The 20847-nt window shown below is 36.5% G+C and overlaps 2 protein-coding genes and 1 long non-coding RNA gene across 3 annotated transcripts in view; all 3 read left to right on the plus strand.

The window, feature by feature from the left end:
- The window catches only part of LOC140943647 (uncharacterized), a 41861-nt gene extending 33258 nt beyond the window's left edge, over positions 1-8603 (plus strand). Inside the window, exons 29-34 of the mRNA XM_073392768.1 lie at positions 716-917; positions 2333-2922; positions 5880-6188; positions 6500-6676; positions 7546-7781; positions 8462-8603. Of these exons, the coding sequence (XP_073248869.1) occupies positions 716-917; positions 2333-2922; positions 5880-6188; positions 6500-6676; positions 7546-7781; positions 8462-8590 (1643 nt within the window). The 3' untranslated portion in view covers positions 8591-8603. The remainder of the gene's footprint in view (positions 1-715; positions 918-2332; positions 2923-5879; positions 6189-6499; positions 6677-7545; positions 7782-8461) is intronic.
- A 4583-nt stretch (positions 8604-13186) lies between these two features.
- LOC140943671 (uncharacterized) lies at positions 13187-15548 on the plus strand. Its single transcript, XR_012166620.1, has 3 exons — positions 13187-13307; positions 14287-14595; positions 15398-15548. It is a non-coding gene; the product is annotated as an uncharacterized lncRNA (long non-coding RNA).
- A 995-nt stretch (positions 15549-16543) lies between these two features.
- Positions 16544-20847, plus strand: part of LOC140944405 (uncharacterized) — a 52424-nt gene continuing 48120 nt past the window's right edge. Inside the window, exons 1-5 of the mRNA XM_073393551.1 lie at positions 16544-16729; positions 18012-18305; positions 18399-18701; positions 19623-19776; positions 20388-20581. Of these exons, the coding sequence (XP_073249652.1) occupies positions 16552-16729; positions 18012-18305; positions 18399-18701; positions 19623-19776; positions 20388-20581 (1123 nt within the window). The 5' untranslated portion in view covers positions 16544-16551. The remainder of the gene's footprint in view (positions 16730-18011; positions 18306-18398; positions 18702-19622; positions 19777-20387; positions 20582-20847) is intronic.

Raw genomic sequence — 20847 nt, forward strand, 5'->3', positions numbered from 1 at the left:
GCCGGAAAAAGTCTGGAAAATAGAGCTAAAGTCTTGGAAAAAGTCATGATTTTTTTTAAAGCTACAACAAGTGCTTCACAAGTGAAATTTTTTCGTGTTGTTCAAATCTTTTTCAATCTTGCCCGCACGTTATGGAAAAAGCTTTGTTCCTTTGTTCCTGCCTTTTTTTTTCTCAAGTCTCTATTGATCACCTATTTGATAACCTTGAGCGTGGAAAAAAAAAATATATTGTTTTGGAAAAAAAACTGGGAAAAGTCTTGAATTTTGGATTAAAAATCTGCACAAACAAACAAATAATTAATAAATTTTGAAATTTGCTACTTTTAACTTTTCAGCTTTACGAAGATTAGTTTAGAGAATTTTGTATGTGGATTGGGACTAAAGGGGTTGACTACCGCGTATCATGATTTCCTTATTGGTCGACAAGCAATGAAGCGAAATTCTCGTATCTGTTAAATGATTAAACTTTACCGTTACTTTTTTCTTTATAATTGTGGACAAATTTGATGCAAATAGTATGCTACTTTCCAAACCATGATGGATGTTAGGTTTTGAGCTATCTCATTTACACCTTTTGTCACCTTTTGTAGAGTTTAACTGTAGAAAACGTCTTGAGCAAACACAGAAATTTATCCTTACTTGCAACATTCGTATGTTTTTTGTTGTTTGTTTAGGAAAATATGTTATTCATAGAGTAATTATATTATCATTACAGTAACATGCGGTATAAGGCCCAGTGTCTATACCGCAAGGATTGTTAACGGGTCCGAGGCACCTGTAAATGGCTGGCCCTGGCAGGCAATGCTACTATCAAGCAGCGGTAGTCAATTCTGTGGAGGATCCTTAATCCATCCTCAATGGGTTTTAACAGCAACTCACTGTGTAAGAAGCAGGGCTCTGTCAGATGTTAAAGTGAGGTAAGATTAAGAAGTCTAACTATGCACGGCTTTACGATCAAGTGCAAAACCAGTACATTGGAATTGGAAGTGCAACTCTAAATGTGCTTTCACTACAAGATGATATATAAACTGGGAAGGAGGGGTGGGGGGAGGTTGCTGGTATGTACCGTCCACAAAAAAAGCTAGGAAAGGACTTTATGGCGTGGCCTACTACTACAAAGAAGTATAATCAATCAATACCCAGTTCTTCTTTATTAACAATTTGGTAGCCTGGAAGGGGCATTCCTATCTTTAATCGAATCCCATTTGAGAATAGTCAATAAATTGTAGGATTTAGTGAAAAGAACATATCCATAAAAATCATCTACGTCTATATATATATATATATATATATATATATATATATATATATATATATATATATATATATATATATATATATATATATATATATACTTGAACTAGGTCAAAAACACTTACTTGCTACTCAGAGTTTCATGCTTCATGAGAAGCAATCATCAGGCAACTGCCAAAAAGAAACAATACATGGTGTTTTATAGTGATCTAAATCACTATAAAAACACCATGTATTGTTTCTTTTTGGCAGTTGCCTGATGATTGCTTCTCATGAAGCATGAAACTCTGAGTAGCAAGTAAATGTTTTTGACCTAGTTAAAGTCTACGTATCTATTCAAAGCTCTGGTAAACCCATTGAGCACTTTTTAGTTGATGATCAATTTGAATTTCGTCATTTCATTATATATATATATATATATATATATATATATATATATATATATATATATATATATATATATATATATATAATGAAATGACGAAATTCAAATTGATCATCAACTAAAAAGTGCTCAATGGGTTTACCAGAGCTTTGAATAGATATGTAGACTTGAACTAGGTCAAAAACATTTACTTGCTACTCAGAGTTTCATGCTTCATGAGAAGCAGTTGCAGTTGCCAGATGATTGCTTCTCATGAAGCATGAAACTCTGAGTAGCAAGTAAATGCTTTTGACCTAGTTCAAGTCTACCCTACGTGGGATTTGACGAGAAGGCAGTACATCGCAGTGATTTAGTGTGCCATGTAAGACCAGTAATTCTGCTGAAATAATTTACCTTCCGCCTTTACCGCTGTAGATATTTAGCAACACTTCTCATTCTAGAGGGAAGATGCACGAACAAAAATTAGGTGTTATTAAGCAATGGGATGCTGTAACCGGTTCGTTATTATTATTATTATTATTATTATTATTATTATTATTATTATTATTATCATTATTGTTATCATTATTATTATTATTATTATTATTATTATTATTGTTATTATTATTATTATCATTATTGTTATTGTTATTATTATTATTAATTATTATTTTTCTATCATTTTTCTTCTTTTTTTTCTGTTTGTTTATCTAGATTGGGAGCACATTACAGATTGTGGTCTTCCGTTGGAACAGAACAAGACTTTAACGTTATAAATATAATTCTGCACGAAAACTATAACTCTCCGAATCAATATAGCAACGATATTGCCTTGCTTAGGTTATCAAGACCAGCTGTGCTTGGAAAAGGAGTTGGCCTAGTTTGTCTCTCAGATCCAAACTTTCAGCTTCCATTTGATAATTCTAACAAGCCCTGTTGGATCACTGGCTGGGGAAGACTTTACTACTTAGGTCCACAGCCAAACGCACTCATGCAGGTTGATTTACCACTTGTATCCAAGCAACGCTGTCTCAGTTATTACCCTGGAAGCATAGACGATTCCATGATATGCATTGGGAAAGCCCAGGGGGGTCAGGGTGCCTGCCATGGCGATAGCGGAGGGCCGCTTGTGTGCGAATTCAATGGTAAATGGTATCTTGAAGGAGCCACGAGCTGGGGGGGCCTTCCTTGTGCCGCCCCTTTAAAGCCAACCGTGTACGCAAACATTCGTAACTTAAAATCCTGGATAATAAACAAAATGAATGGATTTGTTACCGCTTCTCCACCTCCATCTGGCGCCTCAGGTATAGTCTGAAGAGGAACGTGAATAATAATAATAATAATAATAATAATAATAATAATAATAATAATAATAATAATAATAATAATAATAATAATAATAATACATGTAATAATAATAGTGATAATAATATTTACTAATTCTCAAGTCATTATACTTTAAGGTCTTTTGAAACATACAGCCAAAAACGCTGGTAATGGTCCTCGGTAATGGTAGTCCTCAGATCTCTCTCTGTCAATCACTCTCCCCAAACAAAAGTTTACATACAAGTATTAAATGGCTTAAGGAGGATAGGAGAAAAATCAACATACCTTAAGTGCCAACGAAATAGGGTTGATTATTTCTGTCAAACCATAGTTAATTAAAGTGGAATGGTCGGGAAACCCTTTTTTATAGGTTTTTTGTTAGCGTTTTTAGACCTGACCGTGCACAACGTTCAATAGCCTTCCTATCATTTTGAAGTTTTTGACTAATCGAAACATTGCATTAATTTAGTCAGTCTTGATTTGTGGACAGAAAACAAAGGATTCTGCACGGTCAGGGAGTTTTCAATATAACCTACAGCACCATTGTTTTCAACTTTGATCTTTACCGGGTTTGCACGCGTGCTAAGCAAGAATGCTGTATAATGACAGACTAGAAACAATAGACAACTCCCAAAGCACAAACTCAGCCAAAACGCTAAAAATCTTCAATGTTTACTCAAGTTTGGGCTTATAGAAGGTAATGTCACGGTTTTTCAATGACCATGAAACTCAGAGTCCGGGTAGTTAGTTAATCAATTGTGGCCCTGGAAAAATTTGAAGGAAAAAAAACTACGAATTTTTAAGAAAATACTTTTTTCGTGAGATTGACTCTTAAACGCTGACAAACGTCAACAAATAGCGAAAACTATAATTTCTATATGTTTGTTTTGCTCGAAATCGCGCGCATTTATAAGGCCCTAAAGCCTTTTGCTGACTTGCAAGGACCCATCTGTTAGAAGGATGCCCAAAATACAGAGATGAATCTCATAGTTTATTAGATATAATCCGGGTAAAGTTTGCTTATCATTTTCGCATAAATTATGACCTAAATTTGGAAACCGCTGAATTTCTCGAATTGGGTCTTTGCGATTTTGGTGAAACTCTGTTCAGCGCAAGGCACTAATGCGCACTATGTGTAGCCGAGAGATTTTCACGAAAAAATGCCGGCAACAGCAGATTTTCGACTCAGACCTTAAAGGGGCGTGGCATTATAACCACGTGACATTTACTCCGATCGCCAAAAATTTTATGTTATATTGTAGATTGATCTATATGTTATCCATTCTATGTGTTATACCTACGATAAAAGTAAAGGTGGGGATACCAGAGAGCTTCAAAGTAGGATGGTACCCCCCCAAAAAAACTGGGTCGAGTCACCTTAAGATGCAGTCGATCGGTCGACGACGACGACACTGAATGTAAACGAAATGTAAACACAAAAGTAAAACTGTGATGAAAGATGGACCTTTTCTCGAACAGAATCCGTTTTAATTTTGAAAATCGGTTGAGTAGAACCACTATCCCTTTCACTTTGAAAACTTCTGGTAGAAGTTGTGTTCGAAAATGGCGCGTCTCGAGCAAGCGAGCTATTGTCTTAGGCCCAAGAGTGAACAACAATCGTTGTCAAGACTAATACAATGCGCATTCAAGAAAACCACTCTGTTGAGAAATAGTTCACAATCGCCGCCAATTTCAAAGCCAATACAGTGAAACATCTGACTCATGCGAACTGCCAGCCAGATCGCGTAATGAGCAACGCTAAAATCGACGATAACGTCAACGATCGGGAGCTTTTTTCAAGGCTCATAGACAACCCGATCATTCCCCTGCTAATCCACATGGTCCCTCCTTTTATGGATAAAAAAGATCCAATGTTCTCTCCACAAATTAACGGAGAAGCAGTCTGGGAATCGCGTCAAGTTTATGGTGACCCGATGATGGCGTTTGATTTGATCCAACGAAGCATTCTGCCGTTAGGATACCAGCTTTTTTATTCATCCCGGGACCGTATTGGAAATCCAGTAGCCGCAAGCATCAGACGCTTCTGCCAAAAAAAACACAAGCCACCACAAACGGTAAAGAACGAAAACGATTGAAAGCAGAGACTTGGCTAAAACTAGCTATAAACCCGGAAGAAATCCAGCGCACACCTCATGACGTTATGACGCAACTTATTCAACAAAACAGCAAGCTAAGCACGACGGTAAAAGAGAGGGCTTCCGACTTGTATGACGACTGAGATGCAAAGTTAAAAAATCGTGAGACTCATAACAGAATCGTCAGCTTGGACCAGCTTGGGGAGGCGAAGAGCAATTGCTGATCTCTTCGTCATGTTTATCGCCTGCATGACTCAGAAAGCCTCAAAAATTCATAAAACTTTTGTCTCAAAGTTGGCCATAGTGCTAATTTCAAACATTCAAAGTCCTCATGATGCCAACTTATCGTCCCGTGAAGCTATAGCACAAAATCATAACATCAAAATTCCTGATTACTGAACGGGAACGATCGATCTACGACAGTTGTTGTTTTGATATCGGGCGTTATCGTGCAAGCTGACAAATTATGAAAGCCGTCTAAACCCGTGTGACATATTTGCATATTGCGGTACCCACAATAAGGGTTGATTTCCACTGTCGCGTAATTTTTACGTGCGTACACGCATAAAGTTTACGTTCGCAAATAAGATAGAGGCAATACATGAACGGTCGCTCGTTAGCGTAAAAGTTGAACCTCGCTCAACTTGACGTTTAATCTCGACACTTTTTATCTTGCCTCTATTTTATTAACGTGATTAAAATTTACGAGCGGTTAGCGCGTATACAAAAACTTGTCAGTAGAAATCAACCTTAACTCGTTCCTTGCGCTATGCGTAATCCACAAGTCAAAGAAAAAAAAAAAACACGCACACACTTACCTTTATTTTCTTGTACCTGAGGTCTGAGACTTGTTGGAGGATCTGGAAGCTGGGAAGGAAGAGTTGAAGTATATCACAATAACATCTGGGGAACTGTTTGTGATGACTCCTGGGATATAAATGACGCACGAGTCGTTTGTCGCCAGCTTGGATTTCCTGGTGCCGTTAGTGCCCCAACGAATGCCCGATTCGGGCCCGGGAGTGGTCAAATCTGGCTGGACGATGTTGCATGTTCGGGAAGTGAAAGTTCCATAATCTATTGTCGGCACAGAGGTTGGGGCTCTCATAACTGCGTCCACAGTGAAGATGCATCGGTGATATGCTCTGGAGGTATGTTGGACGTGACAATATTCAATAGTCATATATGCATTTCGCTTAGTAAGGGAGCTGATAATGTGGGAGAACGTCCTAATACAAATCCTTCAGAAAAACTGATTACATAAATGTTTATTGGGAGCATTTAATCAATATCGTAGGCGATACATAAGTAATAGAGTTGAGGAAAAAACATAAGTTATGATTGGAGTTTGTTTGTTTGTTTGCTAGTTTGTTTGTTAGCGTACAGTGCGCAGCTACCACCTGAATCTCAAAGCTGTGATTATTTGAAAAAAAAGAAATAAACGAATTCTCTCTACCAACAGCACAAACAACGTCCGTGCCCTGGACCTCGCCGTCTGTCCAAGCATCTTGTAACTTTGACTATGGATTGTGTTATGGATGGAGTCAGTCTCCCTTAGACGTATTTGACTGGACACGCCAAAGAGGAAGTACTTCGTCTTCAAATACGGGGCCTTCGTCAGATCACACCACTGGAAACGGTAGAAACAATTACGCTGCAAATTGAAATGAATTCGAATTGATTGAAGCTTAATAAAAAAAATAGCAGTAAATACAAAGCTAAGTGCCCACGAGCAAAGATTTTAACTAAACGCGCGCGTTGTTTAGTTTGTTTAGAAATTTCATATAGTCAGAAAGAGCACATTGAACTTAGTAACATTCTCAAGATTAGTGTTTATCTGGCCTATATAACGAAATACAACCATTCAAAAACTCCAAAATTTACTATGAAATGTATAGACGTCTGGACGATGTCTCCGGCATTACATACATCTCTTAAAAATTGACAAGTTTATAAAAAGCTGCATCTTGTAAAGTATTGCCGCGGTGGAAATTAAACTTCCAAATTTTCCTAACCTCAATGTGGTTTTCTGACTATTTGGGTCTCGTGATATTTATCCCATAATAAATCGACTCCTTCCCAGCCCCTCTCAATTTAAATATGAAAACTAGGCAGTGGCTTATAAGCGACGGTTAATGGCTTTTTTTCAATTGCCTTTTTTGTTTGTTTAATTCGTTGTTGTTGTTTAATTATCTCTTTATGCAGAATAATCCAGATATTAAAGACAAATGTCAACTGATTAACCTAGAACTATGACAGCACTGATTTTCACGCCCCGTTTGTTTATTTTTGCGCGCAGCAATAACAACCCCATACTCTTATTCTTGAGATGTTTTTCTTTTCAAATACCATTTATTGACGTCCATATCGGGAAGAAAAGGGGGGAGGGGGAGGGGGAGGCATATTTAACTGTAAACGCTGTATTGTTAGTAAGGAAGATAGAGGGTTTACAGAATGATTCTTATTGACTGTCTTGTTGTTAATATTATTATTATTATGCTCTTGCAGGATACTACATGTATACGGAGACGTCGTCTCCTAGGGGACAAGGTGACAACGCAAAACTTCAAGTGTCTGTTTCTGGAAATGGAGCAGCAGCTTGTCTCGTTTTCTATTATCACATGTATGGTGATACCATAGGAGCTCTAAAAGTTTACAGCGGAAATGATTTGGTTTTCAATGTATTTGGGAACCAGGGTAACTACTGGATACAAGCAAGGGAAACAATTTATTTGCGAAACAGTGTAAGTTAGATAAGGGTGAATTTTCATGGTGACTTCGCTACATGTAATGGTAATGGCATCCCTATTCCGGAACCCTGGAAACTTTTTCCCTTTAGAATCCGGAATGCTGGCTTTCAATTTGAATTCGGAATACCGCTCTAGGAATCCAGAATCCCACTCAGGTTGGAATCAGGACTCCAAGTTACACTGACAAAGGTCAAGAATCCAGTACCTGAAATCCGGATTTCATGGGGTAAAATCTAGAAGCCAAGACTGTTTTGGATCCCGTTTAATGGCATGAGCGACTGTTGGTCGTAGGTTTCAGCGGCTAAAATCTTTACATACATGTAATATATACAAAAAACTTTGAACATCTTCAGAAATTGGTTGAAAAACCTACATATAATATTTTAATTAAAGGATCTATTCAGTTATTTTATTAAGTCCCCTCACGATAATCTTTTATTGAGATCAACGTGCTACCAATTCTTCATTAAAATTGGCCACTATATGTAAATCTAGTTTGAGGGGAATATGAATCTTAGTTTTCTTTGTGTTGATGAGCTCTTTATCATAAGTCATGGCTTTACTTATTTGTTTATTTATTTTATTTCACAACGGTTTCCGCTTGCAGCGATCCAACTTGTTTGACTTTCTCCAAGTGTTTGAAGACTTCCCATTGCTTTGTACTTCATTTATAGATAATCTTCGAAGGTATTGCGGGGTCTTCATTTACAGGAGATATAGCTATCGATGATGTAGCAATCACCAATGGAAGCTGTATTAATTCCACTGTGTTGCCGACAAATCCTGGCGCTGGAGGTACATAGTCCAGTAGCTGATTATGCTTAAAAGTATTTGGTTACATTCCTTATGTGCTTATGTGTATCACCGCAGCTGCGTGTTATCCCCCATAAATTTAAGATGGACAAACAAATTTATTAATTTTTTTTTATTTATGGGAGGCAGCATAGCAGAGTGGTTAATACTGGCAGTCATGGGCTTCAGTCCCGTTCAGACCACTATAGCTTGACTTGTGTTTCGGTCATCGAAAATTTAAATGGACCACGCTTGTAAATAGCTACAGATTGCCATTTGCAAGTTGTTTTTGTTTTTTGTTGTTAATGTTATTGCTTTAAAAGCTGGCTTCTATTTGGATTATGTCAATGGTCTTTGCATGTGTATCTTTGTGGCTTTGTCTGTTCGGATGTGTGTTGCAGGGGCCAATAAGGTTAGGTACTAAGAGATACTATACTAGCTACCAATGCAATTTTGGCATCTAAACATGACATTGCTGCCATGCCATGATTCAGGTAAAAGGCCCTGAGTTCAAATGTCGCCCTGAACACCTGCTGGATTTGTCTTTCGCATTCCCAAAGATTTTTTTTCCTTGGTAATATATGTAGATACGTTATTCGAGTTAATTAAAATTTACGTCTGAAATTAAGTAATGCTATAGCTACAGACTTTTAATTAAACGTACGCGCCTGATTACTATAAACACCGCTCTCCTCTATTCCCCTTTAAAAATGCACGAGTTCTTAACCAAGGTCGTGGGATCTAAACTTTTTTTGTGTGTGTTTTCAGTTTTTCATTTTACCATTGTTAGGTTTACGGCTGGTTGGAGGATCTGGAAGCTGGGAAGGAAGAGTTGAAGTTTATTATAATAACATCTGGGGAACTGTTTGTGATGACTCCTGGGATATATATGACGCGCAAGTTGTTTGTCGTCAACTTGGGTTTCCTGGAGCGATAAGTGCTCCAGGGTCTGCCTGGTTCGGCACCGGAAGTGGTCAAATTTGGCTGGATGATGTTGCATGTTCGGGAAGTGAAAGATCCATATTCTATTGTGGGCACAATGGATGGGGCTCTCATAACTGCGGCCACAGTGAAGATGCATCGGTGATATGCTCAGGAGGTACGTCGTAAGAGACGCATTATGGTCATATTATGTGAATTTGGCTTAGTGTAGTACCGACAATTTCTTACAACATTCTGATATAATTGCCGTACATAAATAATTAGAGAAATGTTAATTTGAAGCGCGTACATTGTATATTAAGTATTAGTATATACACACTCAGTGATCTTGGTGACTTAAGCAATCTGATTGGTTCGCTATCTCGGACTATTCAACAATATTCACCTCCTAGCGAGTGGATAATGTGTGAGCTCGGTGTTTTTCCCATTTTTTTAGAGAACGATCTTTTAAAAGTCGGCAAGAAAAGACTTGGAAGGATTCAATACGGCGTTTTTCAATTTACTGTGGCTGAGTTTTGTGCTCGATGGATTGTTTACAACTCCCGTGTATTCGCGTAGAAGAAGCCGTTTTGGTGAACTCAGCGTTTTCTAACAAGAAAATTTTGGCTCAAACATCGAAGTTTATTTATGACAAACAAATTTAAAAGGAAATGTTTCCAGAAATTCTACGTTTTAAGTAAACAGGAAAAAGAATGATACAGGAAGACGACGTCTTACCTCGAGCTACCGAGCCGCCATTTTTGTCATCACTTCATGCGAAGAACGACACAATAAACCCTTTTGGCTATAAACTTGGCGAGTCAACAGAAAACAACAAAGCTCTACTTTTCTTCTCCGGTAAGGAAACAGTTCAAACTTTTAGTGGTTCCATTAAAGCCATTACAATGTTGTTTGCGAAATGATAAACTTGTGAATTGCCATTTTTGAAAATTCTGCAAATCTATTTTAAGCTTACGCGTGATTTGATCTGTCAATCAAATCGTACTTTTAAATGGTTTCCTCTCTGATTTTTCTGAGATCACTTCGTGTGTATATACTAAAACAATTATTCTTTTCAATCTCGGTGAATAGTGGCTTTGGGAATATTTACCTCGCCGTTTTCGCGGCTCGGTAAATATTTGGCCACCATTCACCTCGATTTTAAAGAATAATTGTTAAATACCTTAGAAATACGTTAGTAATAGAAATTAGGATGATAAACTATGTTTTTTTAAATACTGTGTGTGTCGGATTGTTTGTTAGCGTATAGCATACAGCTACAGCCTGAACTGCAAAGTCGTGATAAGTTAACAAACAAAGCAACTTCTCTATACCAACAGTACAAGCAACGTCTGTACCACCTTCTGCTCAAGTATCTTGTAATTTTGACTATGGATTGTGTTATGGATGGAGTCAGTCTTCCTTAGACATATTTGACTGGACACGTCGAAGAGGAAGTACTTCATCGTCAAATACAGGGCCTTCATCAGATCACACTTCTGGAAACGGTACGTACAATACTGTATATACATGCATTCTGTAAATAATGTTAAAAAGGGCTCTGTCTTCTAAATGAATTAGACTAACTATACCGTACAGCGCGACTTATAAGCTCCCCCAATTCCGATATAAGCCTATCTTTAAATGTATTGAAATGGATTCCGTTTAACTGCGGCTTGATGAAAAAAAAAACAAAAATAAATTATATTCAATTTTTTAACTTATTTGATCGGCACTGCTATAGCTTGTTTCGAAGCATTTATCATTTTTAATATTATTACCGGTAATAAGCCTCTCCGTTTCTGACGCCTCCTAATATCCTATTACGAAGATGTATTAGCCCAGGGCTTATAAGCCGCAGTTTACAGTTTTTAATAACTGCCATTTTCTTCGTTTGTTTTTGTGGTTTTTCAGTCATGTTTATTTTACTCCCTTATGCAGAATTATCTTGTCGATATTAGAAACAAATATCAACTGATTAACCTAACTGTGTGACAGAATTTTCATTATTAGTTAATTGCCTTTTAATTACTTATGCATACTGAGCACAAAGAATTTGAGATTACGACGCCTTAAAAACCCATCTCTTTGGAAGGTTTTGTTTTTCTTTTTTAAATATCGTTAATCCTCGTTCATACTGGGTTGTTTTGTTTGGGAAGAATTTGTTTTCCAGGCCTAATCTACTGTCACAGAAGATGATTGCTCTTTTTTGGTGACATTTAATTTTGAAGTTTAATTTGGTTAACCCTTGAACTTGAACTCTCTGTAAAATCACCTAGCCCTTCCCTCAAAATTCTTATGAATGTGCCCTAAAGTTAAATGATTTGTGGATTACAAGTTTATTGTTTGATTTATGTTATGAATTTTGTTAACGGGAGCTTCGCTTTTAGCCCTGGCTAAATCTATATATGAAAAGTAGGTTGAGTTTGATCGTCCCGGTGAAACGTAGTCCTGAATAGGACTGTTGTTGTTGACAGTGACCGACTTTTCGACAACCTGTGCAATAGTCATTTTCAGGGTAAAAGTAGTTGTATCACGTCAGTCGTTGGTATTGTACTCTGTTTATTGACCTGATTGACCTGTCAGTTGTCCAGTCGTTCTTTCGCAGTTAGTTTTGCTTAATTCCGTCAATAAGTCGTTTGTACGTACAGTGCCGGTAACTGTTGACTACGAGTCAGTAGCGTTTGTTCTAGAACAGGACTACGTTCACCCTACCTACATTTGAAGTGACTCCTGGGTTCAAACTTTCCACAGAATCATTATTATTATCATTATGCTCTTTCAGGATACTACATGTATATAGAGACTTCGTCTCCTAGGCGACAAGGTGACAACGCAAAACTTCAGTTGTCTGTTTCTGGAAATGGAGCAGCAGCTTGTCTCGTTTTCTATTATCACATGTATGGTGATACCATAGGAACTCTTAATGTTTACAGCGGGAATGAGCTGGTTTTCAATGTATCTGGGAACCAGGGTTTGTACTGGATACCAGCAATGAAAACGATATATTTGCGCAGCAATGTAAGTTTGATATGGTTTGCTTCTCAAAAAATCACGACTGATGTTTCTTGATTTCAGGTGGCTAAAATCTTCCCATAATATTTGCAGGAAATCTTTAAATATTATTTTAAGAGGTCATCAGTTAAAAATGACGCTTTTATGAAAATTATCTATCACATGACCTTGCCGACCTTCATCCTTTATTTTTTTTTTAATCTTCTGTGATTTATCAGATATACCGAGTGTCAATGCTTTAAATTAGATACTCGCACAAGTGAAGTATGTTTTGAAATTGCATGTGTGCTACAACGGACCACTGGGTATAAATCTAATTCTGAGGGTAATGTGAATGTTAGTTTGCTTCCTGTTGATTACCTCTCTTTTTCAATCATAGGTTTTTAAAATTTTATTTCGGTTTCCCATCGCAGCAATCCAACTTATTTGACTTATCCCAACTGTTTAAAGACTTCCCATTTTCCACAATTGTCCTTTATTTATAGGTAATAATTGAAGGAATTGTGGGGTCGTCATATACAGGAGATATCGTTATCGCTGATGTGGGAATGACTAGTTATTTATTTGTTTATTTATTTTACTTCACAACGGTCTCCCCTTGCCGCGATCCAACTTGTTTGATTTTCTCCAAGTGTTTGAAGACTTTCCATTGCTTTGTACTTCATTTATAGATAATCTTCGAAGGTATTGCGGGGTCTTCATTTACAGGAGATATAGCTATCGATGATGTAGCAATCACCAATGGAAGCTGTAATAATTCCACTGTGTTGCCGACAAATCCTGGAGCTGGAGGTACATAGTCCAATAATTGATTATGCTTAAAATTGTTTGGTTACATTCGTTATGTGCTTATGTGTATCACACCAGCTGCGTGTTATCCCCCATAAATTAAAGATGGAAAAGCAAGAAAAGCATTTTTATTTATGGAAGGCAGCATAGCAGAGTGGTTAATACTGGGCTTCAGTCCCGTTCAGACCACTATAACTTGACCTGTTTTTCGGTCATCGAAAATTTAAATGGACCACGCTTGTAAATAGCTACAGATTGCCATTTGCAAGTTGTTTTTGTTTTTGTTGTTGTTATTACTTTAAAGCTGGCTTCTATTTGGATTATTCATTGTTGAGCTATTTTGAAAAAAAAAAAAAAAAAAAGCTCATATGTCAATGGTCTTAGCATATGTATCTTTGTGGCTTTGTGGCTTTGTGGCTTTGTGGCTTTGTCTGTTCGGATGTGTGTTGCAGGGGCCAATAAGGTTAGGTACTAAGAGATACTATGCTAGCTACCAATGCGATTTTGGCATCTAAACATGACATTGCTGCCATGCTATGATCCAGGTAAAAGGTCGTGAGTTCAAATCCCGCCCTTAACTCCTGCTGCATTTGTCTTTCGCATTCCCGTAGATTTTTTCGTTGGTAATATATGTACATACGTTATTCGAGTCAATTAAAATTTACGTCTGAAATTAAGTCATGCTACAGACTTTCAATTAATCTGGGAAAGAAAGTTCCAAGCGATCGATTTGGAAAAAAAATATTGCTTAATATATATATATATATATTTTTTTTTTTGGAGGGGGGTACTGTCTAAGTTTTTGCTAGATAACTCTAGTTTTTCAGCCCCCCCCCCCCCCTCCTGATAATTATTGCACAGTCCCTTACTATAAACAACGCTCTCCTCTACTCCCCTTTAAAAATGCACGAGTTCTTATGCAAGGTCATGGGATCTAAACTTTTTTGTGGGTGTTTTCAGTTTTTCATTTTACCATTGTTAGGTTTACGGCTGGTTGGAGGATCTGGAAGCTGGGAAGGAAGAGTTGAAGTTTATTATAATAACATCTGGGGAACTGTTTGTGATGACTCCTGGGATATATATGACGCGCAAGTTGTTTGTCGTCAACTTGGGTTTCCTGGAGCGATAAGTGCTCCAGGGTCTGCCTGGTTCGGCACCGGAAGTGGTCAAATTTGGCTGGATGATGTTGCATGCTCGGGAACTGAAAGTTCTATAGGGTATTGTCAGCACAGCGGATGGGGTATCCATAACTGCGTTCACAGTGAAGATGCATCTGTGATATGCGCAGGAGGTACGTCGTACGTCGCATTATTGTCATATTATGTGGGTTTCGCTTAGGATAGTACCGACCATTCTGATATAGATGGTGTAGATAACTGATTAAATAAATGTTAATTTGACGCACATATTACATTGTATAACCAATGTAATGAAAAAGTACATTGGTAACAGAGTTGAGGAAAAATATGTTTTATTTTGTTTTTGGTTTTGATTTTGTTGTTTTTTTACTCTTGTTGTTGTTGTTGTTGTTGTTTTTTTTAAATGAGTATGTGACAATGAATTTTTCAGAGCGTCCTGGTATAAATGCTTTAAAAACGAGTTTGACAATGTTAGTTAAGGAACATAGAAAATATCATTTTTAAATGATAAAATATTTCGTCTTTACTGTAATTTTGTTTGTATATTTGCTGCCACCTGAACTTAAAGTCGGGAAACGTTAAAAGAATATTTAGCTTCTCAACTTGTCTATACTTAATGATGTTTTGAGTTCATAATTATCCTATAATTCTCTTTCTTTTATTTTTTTTTCTGCGGCCCTACAGTCAACTGTCGCCTTGAGGGCACACTGTTATGACGGACAACGCTATACGGACAGCAGCTAAATGTCAGGCAAAAAAGGAATTACAGATTTTCGACTGAAATAAACTCCCGCTATTACGGACTCTCGTAGTCGAGCGTGACGACATTAAAAACGGCTGTGTAGCAGACTAGGACTCTCACTAAAAAGGACAATAATTTAAGGCCCCTGTAGTGTCCGGTGTAAAGAGAGTGGAGTATATTCAATTAACTTGTTGGCATTGTTTATTTCATAGTTTGCGGAGGAAGTTTAAATCAATCATTTGGCAAGCTACATTTTGGCCCGAAAGGTTATTACGGTAATCTGCTGTGCACCTGGTCAATTGGAAATGTAGGAATCCAGCAAGCAGTTGCACTTATTTCAATACAAGAACTCTACCTGTCATATTACAAGTGAGTTAAATGAAGCAATGTCTTCCATAGGGAATTAATAAGATTTATCTTTTTTCTCTTTTTTGTTCAAAGCCGAGCGGTGGTTTTGCAAAATGTAGAACTTGTAAAAGATATTATCAAAGGAACGCGATAATTAAATTATTATTATTATTAATATTATTATTATTATTATTATTATTATTATTATCATTATTATTATCATTATTATATAAACACCAGTGAAATACCACGTGAGCTTTCGTGCGACAACTGGATATCTGCACATGTGAAAATAACATGTTATCTTCACATGGGAAAATATCACCGTACAATTGCTATGGCTTCATAATAAACCGCTCCTTTCAGACCAAAAAAACTATTTAAGTAAAATGGTTTGGTATTTCATTGGCGTTTATATAATAAATAGAGCATTACATGGCCGCTTGGAGATACGAAATTTCTCACTCGTGAAATATTTTTCAACACTCGAAGAAAAATTTCGTATCCCCGCGCAGCCATGAAATATCCTCTATTCCTACTGTTGTCTTACGTGTGTAATGCACAAATGTGTTGAACGTTGAATAGATGAACGGATTGAGGGCGGATGATTTGAGTGGGTTGGAAAGATTTGGGAATAAAACGACAGCGATAATAGATGAGTGGAAGGATGAAAGGCAGATAAGCTCTAATCCAGCGTTAAAATGTTGTTTCGTTTTTGTATTTTACCTTCCTATGTTATGGTTGGAGCAAAATTTAAAGTTATCCAGTTACTGTATCGCGGAAAAAAAGGCTAAACAGTATTTTGTAAGCTTGAGTTGCACGTTCTTATATAGGAAATTCTTGCTTAAAGTTTGGCTTAAACCTGGGTTAAACTTAACCGTCCTTCGGGGAACCGGGCCAGGAGAAAAAAAAAAACAAATCCAAAAAAAAACATGGCCGAGAATAGCTAGGTTACCACTATCAATGACAAAAGATGTTCTTTTTTTCCTCTTTATTTTACAGTGAATACGTTAAAATAATGGATGGGAGCGGTGCAACTGTGCTTATTCGTTATGGATACTCATCGACTCCCCAAAAACCTTTTAGGGAAGTTAATTTTGGAAACTCTGAGAATATCACCGTTGAAGTCTATCTGTATGGTAGTTACAGCAGTGTCAGGCTTCAATTCGGAATTGTACAGCTTGGATTACAATCGGGTTAGTTTCATCATTTTAGTTAAAATAACATTAATATTGCGAGCTTTAGTATTTCTCATCATACATGTACAACACCTAAAGAAAGCACAGATCTCCATTTTACAGACTTACTTTTCTTATGCGTAATAAACGGACATTTGTTGATTGAAGCTCTTAATTCTAACAATCAAAATAAGAGGTAAAAGGTAAAATTAAAGTGCCTTATCATCATCATCATCATAGCGAATAATAATAATAATAGTTATAATAATAATAATAATAATAATAATAATAATAATAATAATAATAATAATAACAATAACAATAACAATAACAATAAAAATAAAAATGAGGAGCACTCGAGGATATCCTTTCTTTGCCCATGTATATTCCGGTAAAATTTATTTTAGTTTTACACCTAAGTTTTTCTTGATTTTTTGTCGTGGTTACCCTGGCAATTTTCCAGATTTATTCCATTCATACATATTTTCTAAACTGATAGTCTTAAACAAAAAGTTTAGCATATAAACAGAAATTGGCAAAATAAAACAAAACAAAACGAAAAAAAAAAAAAAAATAGACAAAAACAACAAAAATGTGTGTATCCAAATGCTGGCTTTCAAACTAAGCGCATTACGAAGAAAACTAAAACTTTGGAACTTCCACTAGTTTACAACAACAAAAACCAGGGTTCTAGCCAGAATTATCGTTTGGGGGCCGGAGAAGTCCCGAGAGGCCGAAGGCCACAAGCTTCCTAGCGGGAAATGAATTCGCGCTGCGGTGCAATCTGGTGCATTTTGAGACAATTTTGAGAGATGTTTTATCATCTCTCATTTTATCATCGTCGTGATCATGTTCCTTGTCATTTAGTGTGCTTAGACAAGGAATACTTACTTCATCTGCACTGACCTCGTTGCTTCTGAATGATTTGGAGGGGGGGGGGGGGGAGGGGCTGGGGGCAGGAAGCTTCTACTCCACAAATATCCTAGATAGACAACAACAACAACACAAACAGAAATCACTCCACGTGAACTTTTACATTGATATGTCAATTCTAAACGAGGCTGACATGTCTTGATCATATTGTAAAGCGTACAAACGTGATTTTAGAGGGGATACCGTACGTCTTTCCTCTCATTACTCGGCTACCTATGCGAACGGATTTGGAAGCTCTTGCCAATTCGAATCTGGGCGTTGCAAATAACGCGGCGAAATTTAATTTTAATAAACATTCTTAAACTGAACCATCGCTGTAACCTCTATCATCATCGTTAACTAATAAACTTTATTGCTGTCTTTTTAGCTCAGCTAGTGTCCAGTTGGAATGTATCCATTGATAACAAAACAGCAACTAGTATGGGAGTTTCTTGGAAAAATCTATCAACATTGCTGAGCCAAAACATTCTGCACTATCTAACTGTCATAAAAAGTGGCAATAGAAGTATAGTGAGTGGAAATATCCTGCAAGGAAATACCACATCTGATGTTTTGTACGGACTGTCGCCTTATATGGAATATCGACTCAATGTTCTTGGTGTAAATGATAACGGAAATGTTTACAAGACTTCAGAGGTCACAGAGTGGACTGAGGAATCGGGTATGTTTATAGAATTTACAGCGCAATTACGTTATTGGTAAAGCCTTGTTTCTAACTTATCCATAATTGCCTTACATGCTGTATTTCTTCCAGTTCCTGGTCGTGCTCCTAACAATATAACGTTCTCTGAAGTAAAAGAAACGCAGTTCAAGGTTACTTGGAATCCTCTTCCTCAGCAGTTTCACAATGGCCGATTGTTAGGCTATAGAGTTTACTTCAGGAGGAGCGCCTATTTTCCAATACCATTTAATACAAGCAGTCTAGTCACCAGCAGTTCTAATATGACATGGGCATTGATAACAGGACTAGGACCGGCTCAGCGCTATGGTGTTTCTGTGGCGGCGTATACATCAAAAGGAGAAGGGCCGCGTTCCTCTTTTTATTATGTTACCACAGGTAAAACCTAAGGCAAAATGGCCAATTGTAATCTTGAGGCATCACCATTAAAAAAACAAACAAACAAACAAACGAACAAAAAAAAAAAAACAAGGGGGGAAGGGGTAGAGGAGAGCTGAGCGGGGTATAATTTGTGCCCAGAATGTTTTTCTGGACCGGAGGCGCTTTGAACAGCGGATGAACTTTGGCGGTCAGCCTACGTTGTGTCTTGGTCAATTTTTTAATTACAAATAAAAATACCATCGTGATTATTATTATTATTATTATTATTATCATTATCATTATCGTTATCGTTATCGTTATCGTTATCGTTATCATTATCGTTATCGTTATCGTTATCGTTATCGTTGTTATCGTTATCGTTATCGTTATCGTTATCGTTATCGTTATTATTATTATTATTATTATTATTATTATTAATACCCAAGCGTGTGTGTTAATGGCGTGAGCTCATAAATTAGTTTAGTTGAAATGAACCGTTTTTTAATTGAATTTTTTTTTCGAATATATAAAATATTTTTAATGGAATGAATTTTTACAACGGAAATTGAGTGTCCTTTTTTTTTTTTAATCGAAAGGAATAGTAAATATTGTTTTAACTGAACATAGTGTAAATAGTGTTTTCTAGGCGAAATAAATTGTAAATAGTATTTTATAGTTAGCTTTCTTATCAATGAAGTCTTTATTATTAAAATTATCATTATTATTATTATTACTATTATCATTATTTTAGTTATCATCATCATTATTATTATTGTTATCATTTATAAGAAGAAAAAAAACAGAGGATTGTTTTTCCTACAATTTGTTAAATATCTTTTCTTAAGATAAAGAATAAGACTGTAAAATTGCATCCTGAGCGCTTTTATTTAGCGTTGAAAGCGGACTCGAAACTGTTTCTTCTAATTATCTTCGTTACAGCTTGCAAGGTGGTGGTCAACCAATCCTCTGGCGGTATAAATGTGACACATTCTGATTACACCAGCTTGTACTGCTTCTGGTCAATTGGAAATGTCGGTATTCCCCAAGCAATTGGTCTAGTGCTAATTCAGGAGATGAACTTTGGATATTGCAGGTATTAATTGATATTGCTACTTTGTTCAATCCGATACAACTCAATACTAAAATTGAAATAGCACCATTTTATTATCTGTTTGGGGACCATGACTATTTTAATAGTTTTAACCATGATTGAACTCTAGAGGAAAGGAGCCACTTAAACCATTGTAATTGTGTTAGAATTTAGAGTTGGTTACAAGAACAGCCTTTCTGTTATTTGAGATAGCTCTTATTATCTGTGCTAAAGGACCAAAAAATCAGAGGACCATTCAAACGGGATGTGAAATATCATAGAATGTCTCCTTCGCGTACTTGTTATGAACCACACTAATACTTTCAAATCTAATGATATCTTGCAAAGAAAATGAAATGTGACTGTTAAATGTTTCATTCCTCCAGCTACTACCAATGTGTCGTTCCTGTCATCCTGGACATAATGTGTGTGTGTGTGCGTTTATTGGGACACGGAAGTGAGGCACAAAGTCTCTCTGCAACAAGTAAAGAAAGACAGAAATTATTTTAGCAATAACTGACTCAATAATTGCTATCTAAAGGAACATGAAGAATACATGAAAAGTTATAAATTCTCTTAACGAGCCCTTATGTTTTCTGTCCTTATTACCACAGTGAATATTTCAAGATTTTTGACGGCAATGGGGTGCTGAAATTTCACCAAAGCGGCTGCTGGTCCTCTGTTCGTGGATCATTGGTAGAGGTTCCGTTTTATGCCTCAAACAACATAACAGCAAGTTTCAACTTGCGTCTCTTGGGAAGTAATATCAAAGCTGATTACCTGGTACTGGGGACAAGCGTTCATACAGGTGAACCCCTGTAAAAAAGCTATAATAATAATAATAATAATAATAATAATAATAATAATAATAATAATAAGAAGAAGAAGAAGAAGAAGAAGAAGAAGAAGAAGAAGAAGAAGAAGAAGAAGAAGAAGAAGAAGAAGAAGAAGATGTAGAAGAAGAAAAGAATCTTTATTACAAAACCTATTTAAAATCCTATATAATAATAATAATAATAATAATAATACCCATGAATAATAATAATGATTAATAATACTAATAATTAAATAAAA

Source organism: Porites lutea, chromosome 7, assembly GCF_958299795.1.
Source record: "Porites lutea chromosome 7, jaPorLute2.1, whole genome shotgun sequence".
Lineage (NCBI taxonomy): Eukaryota > Metazoa > Cnidaria > Anthozoa > Scleractinia > Poritidae > Porites > Porites lutea.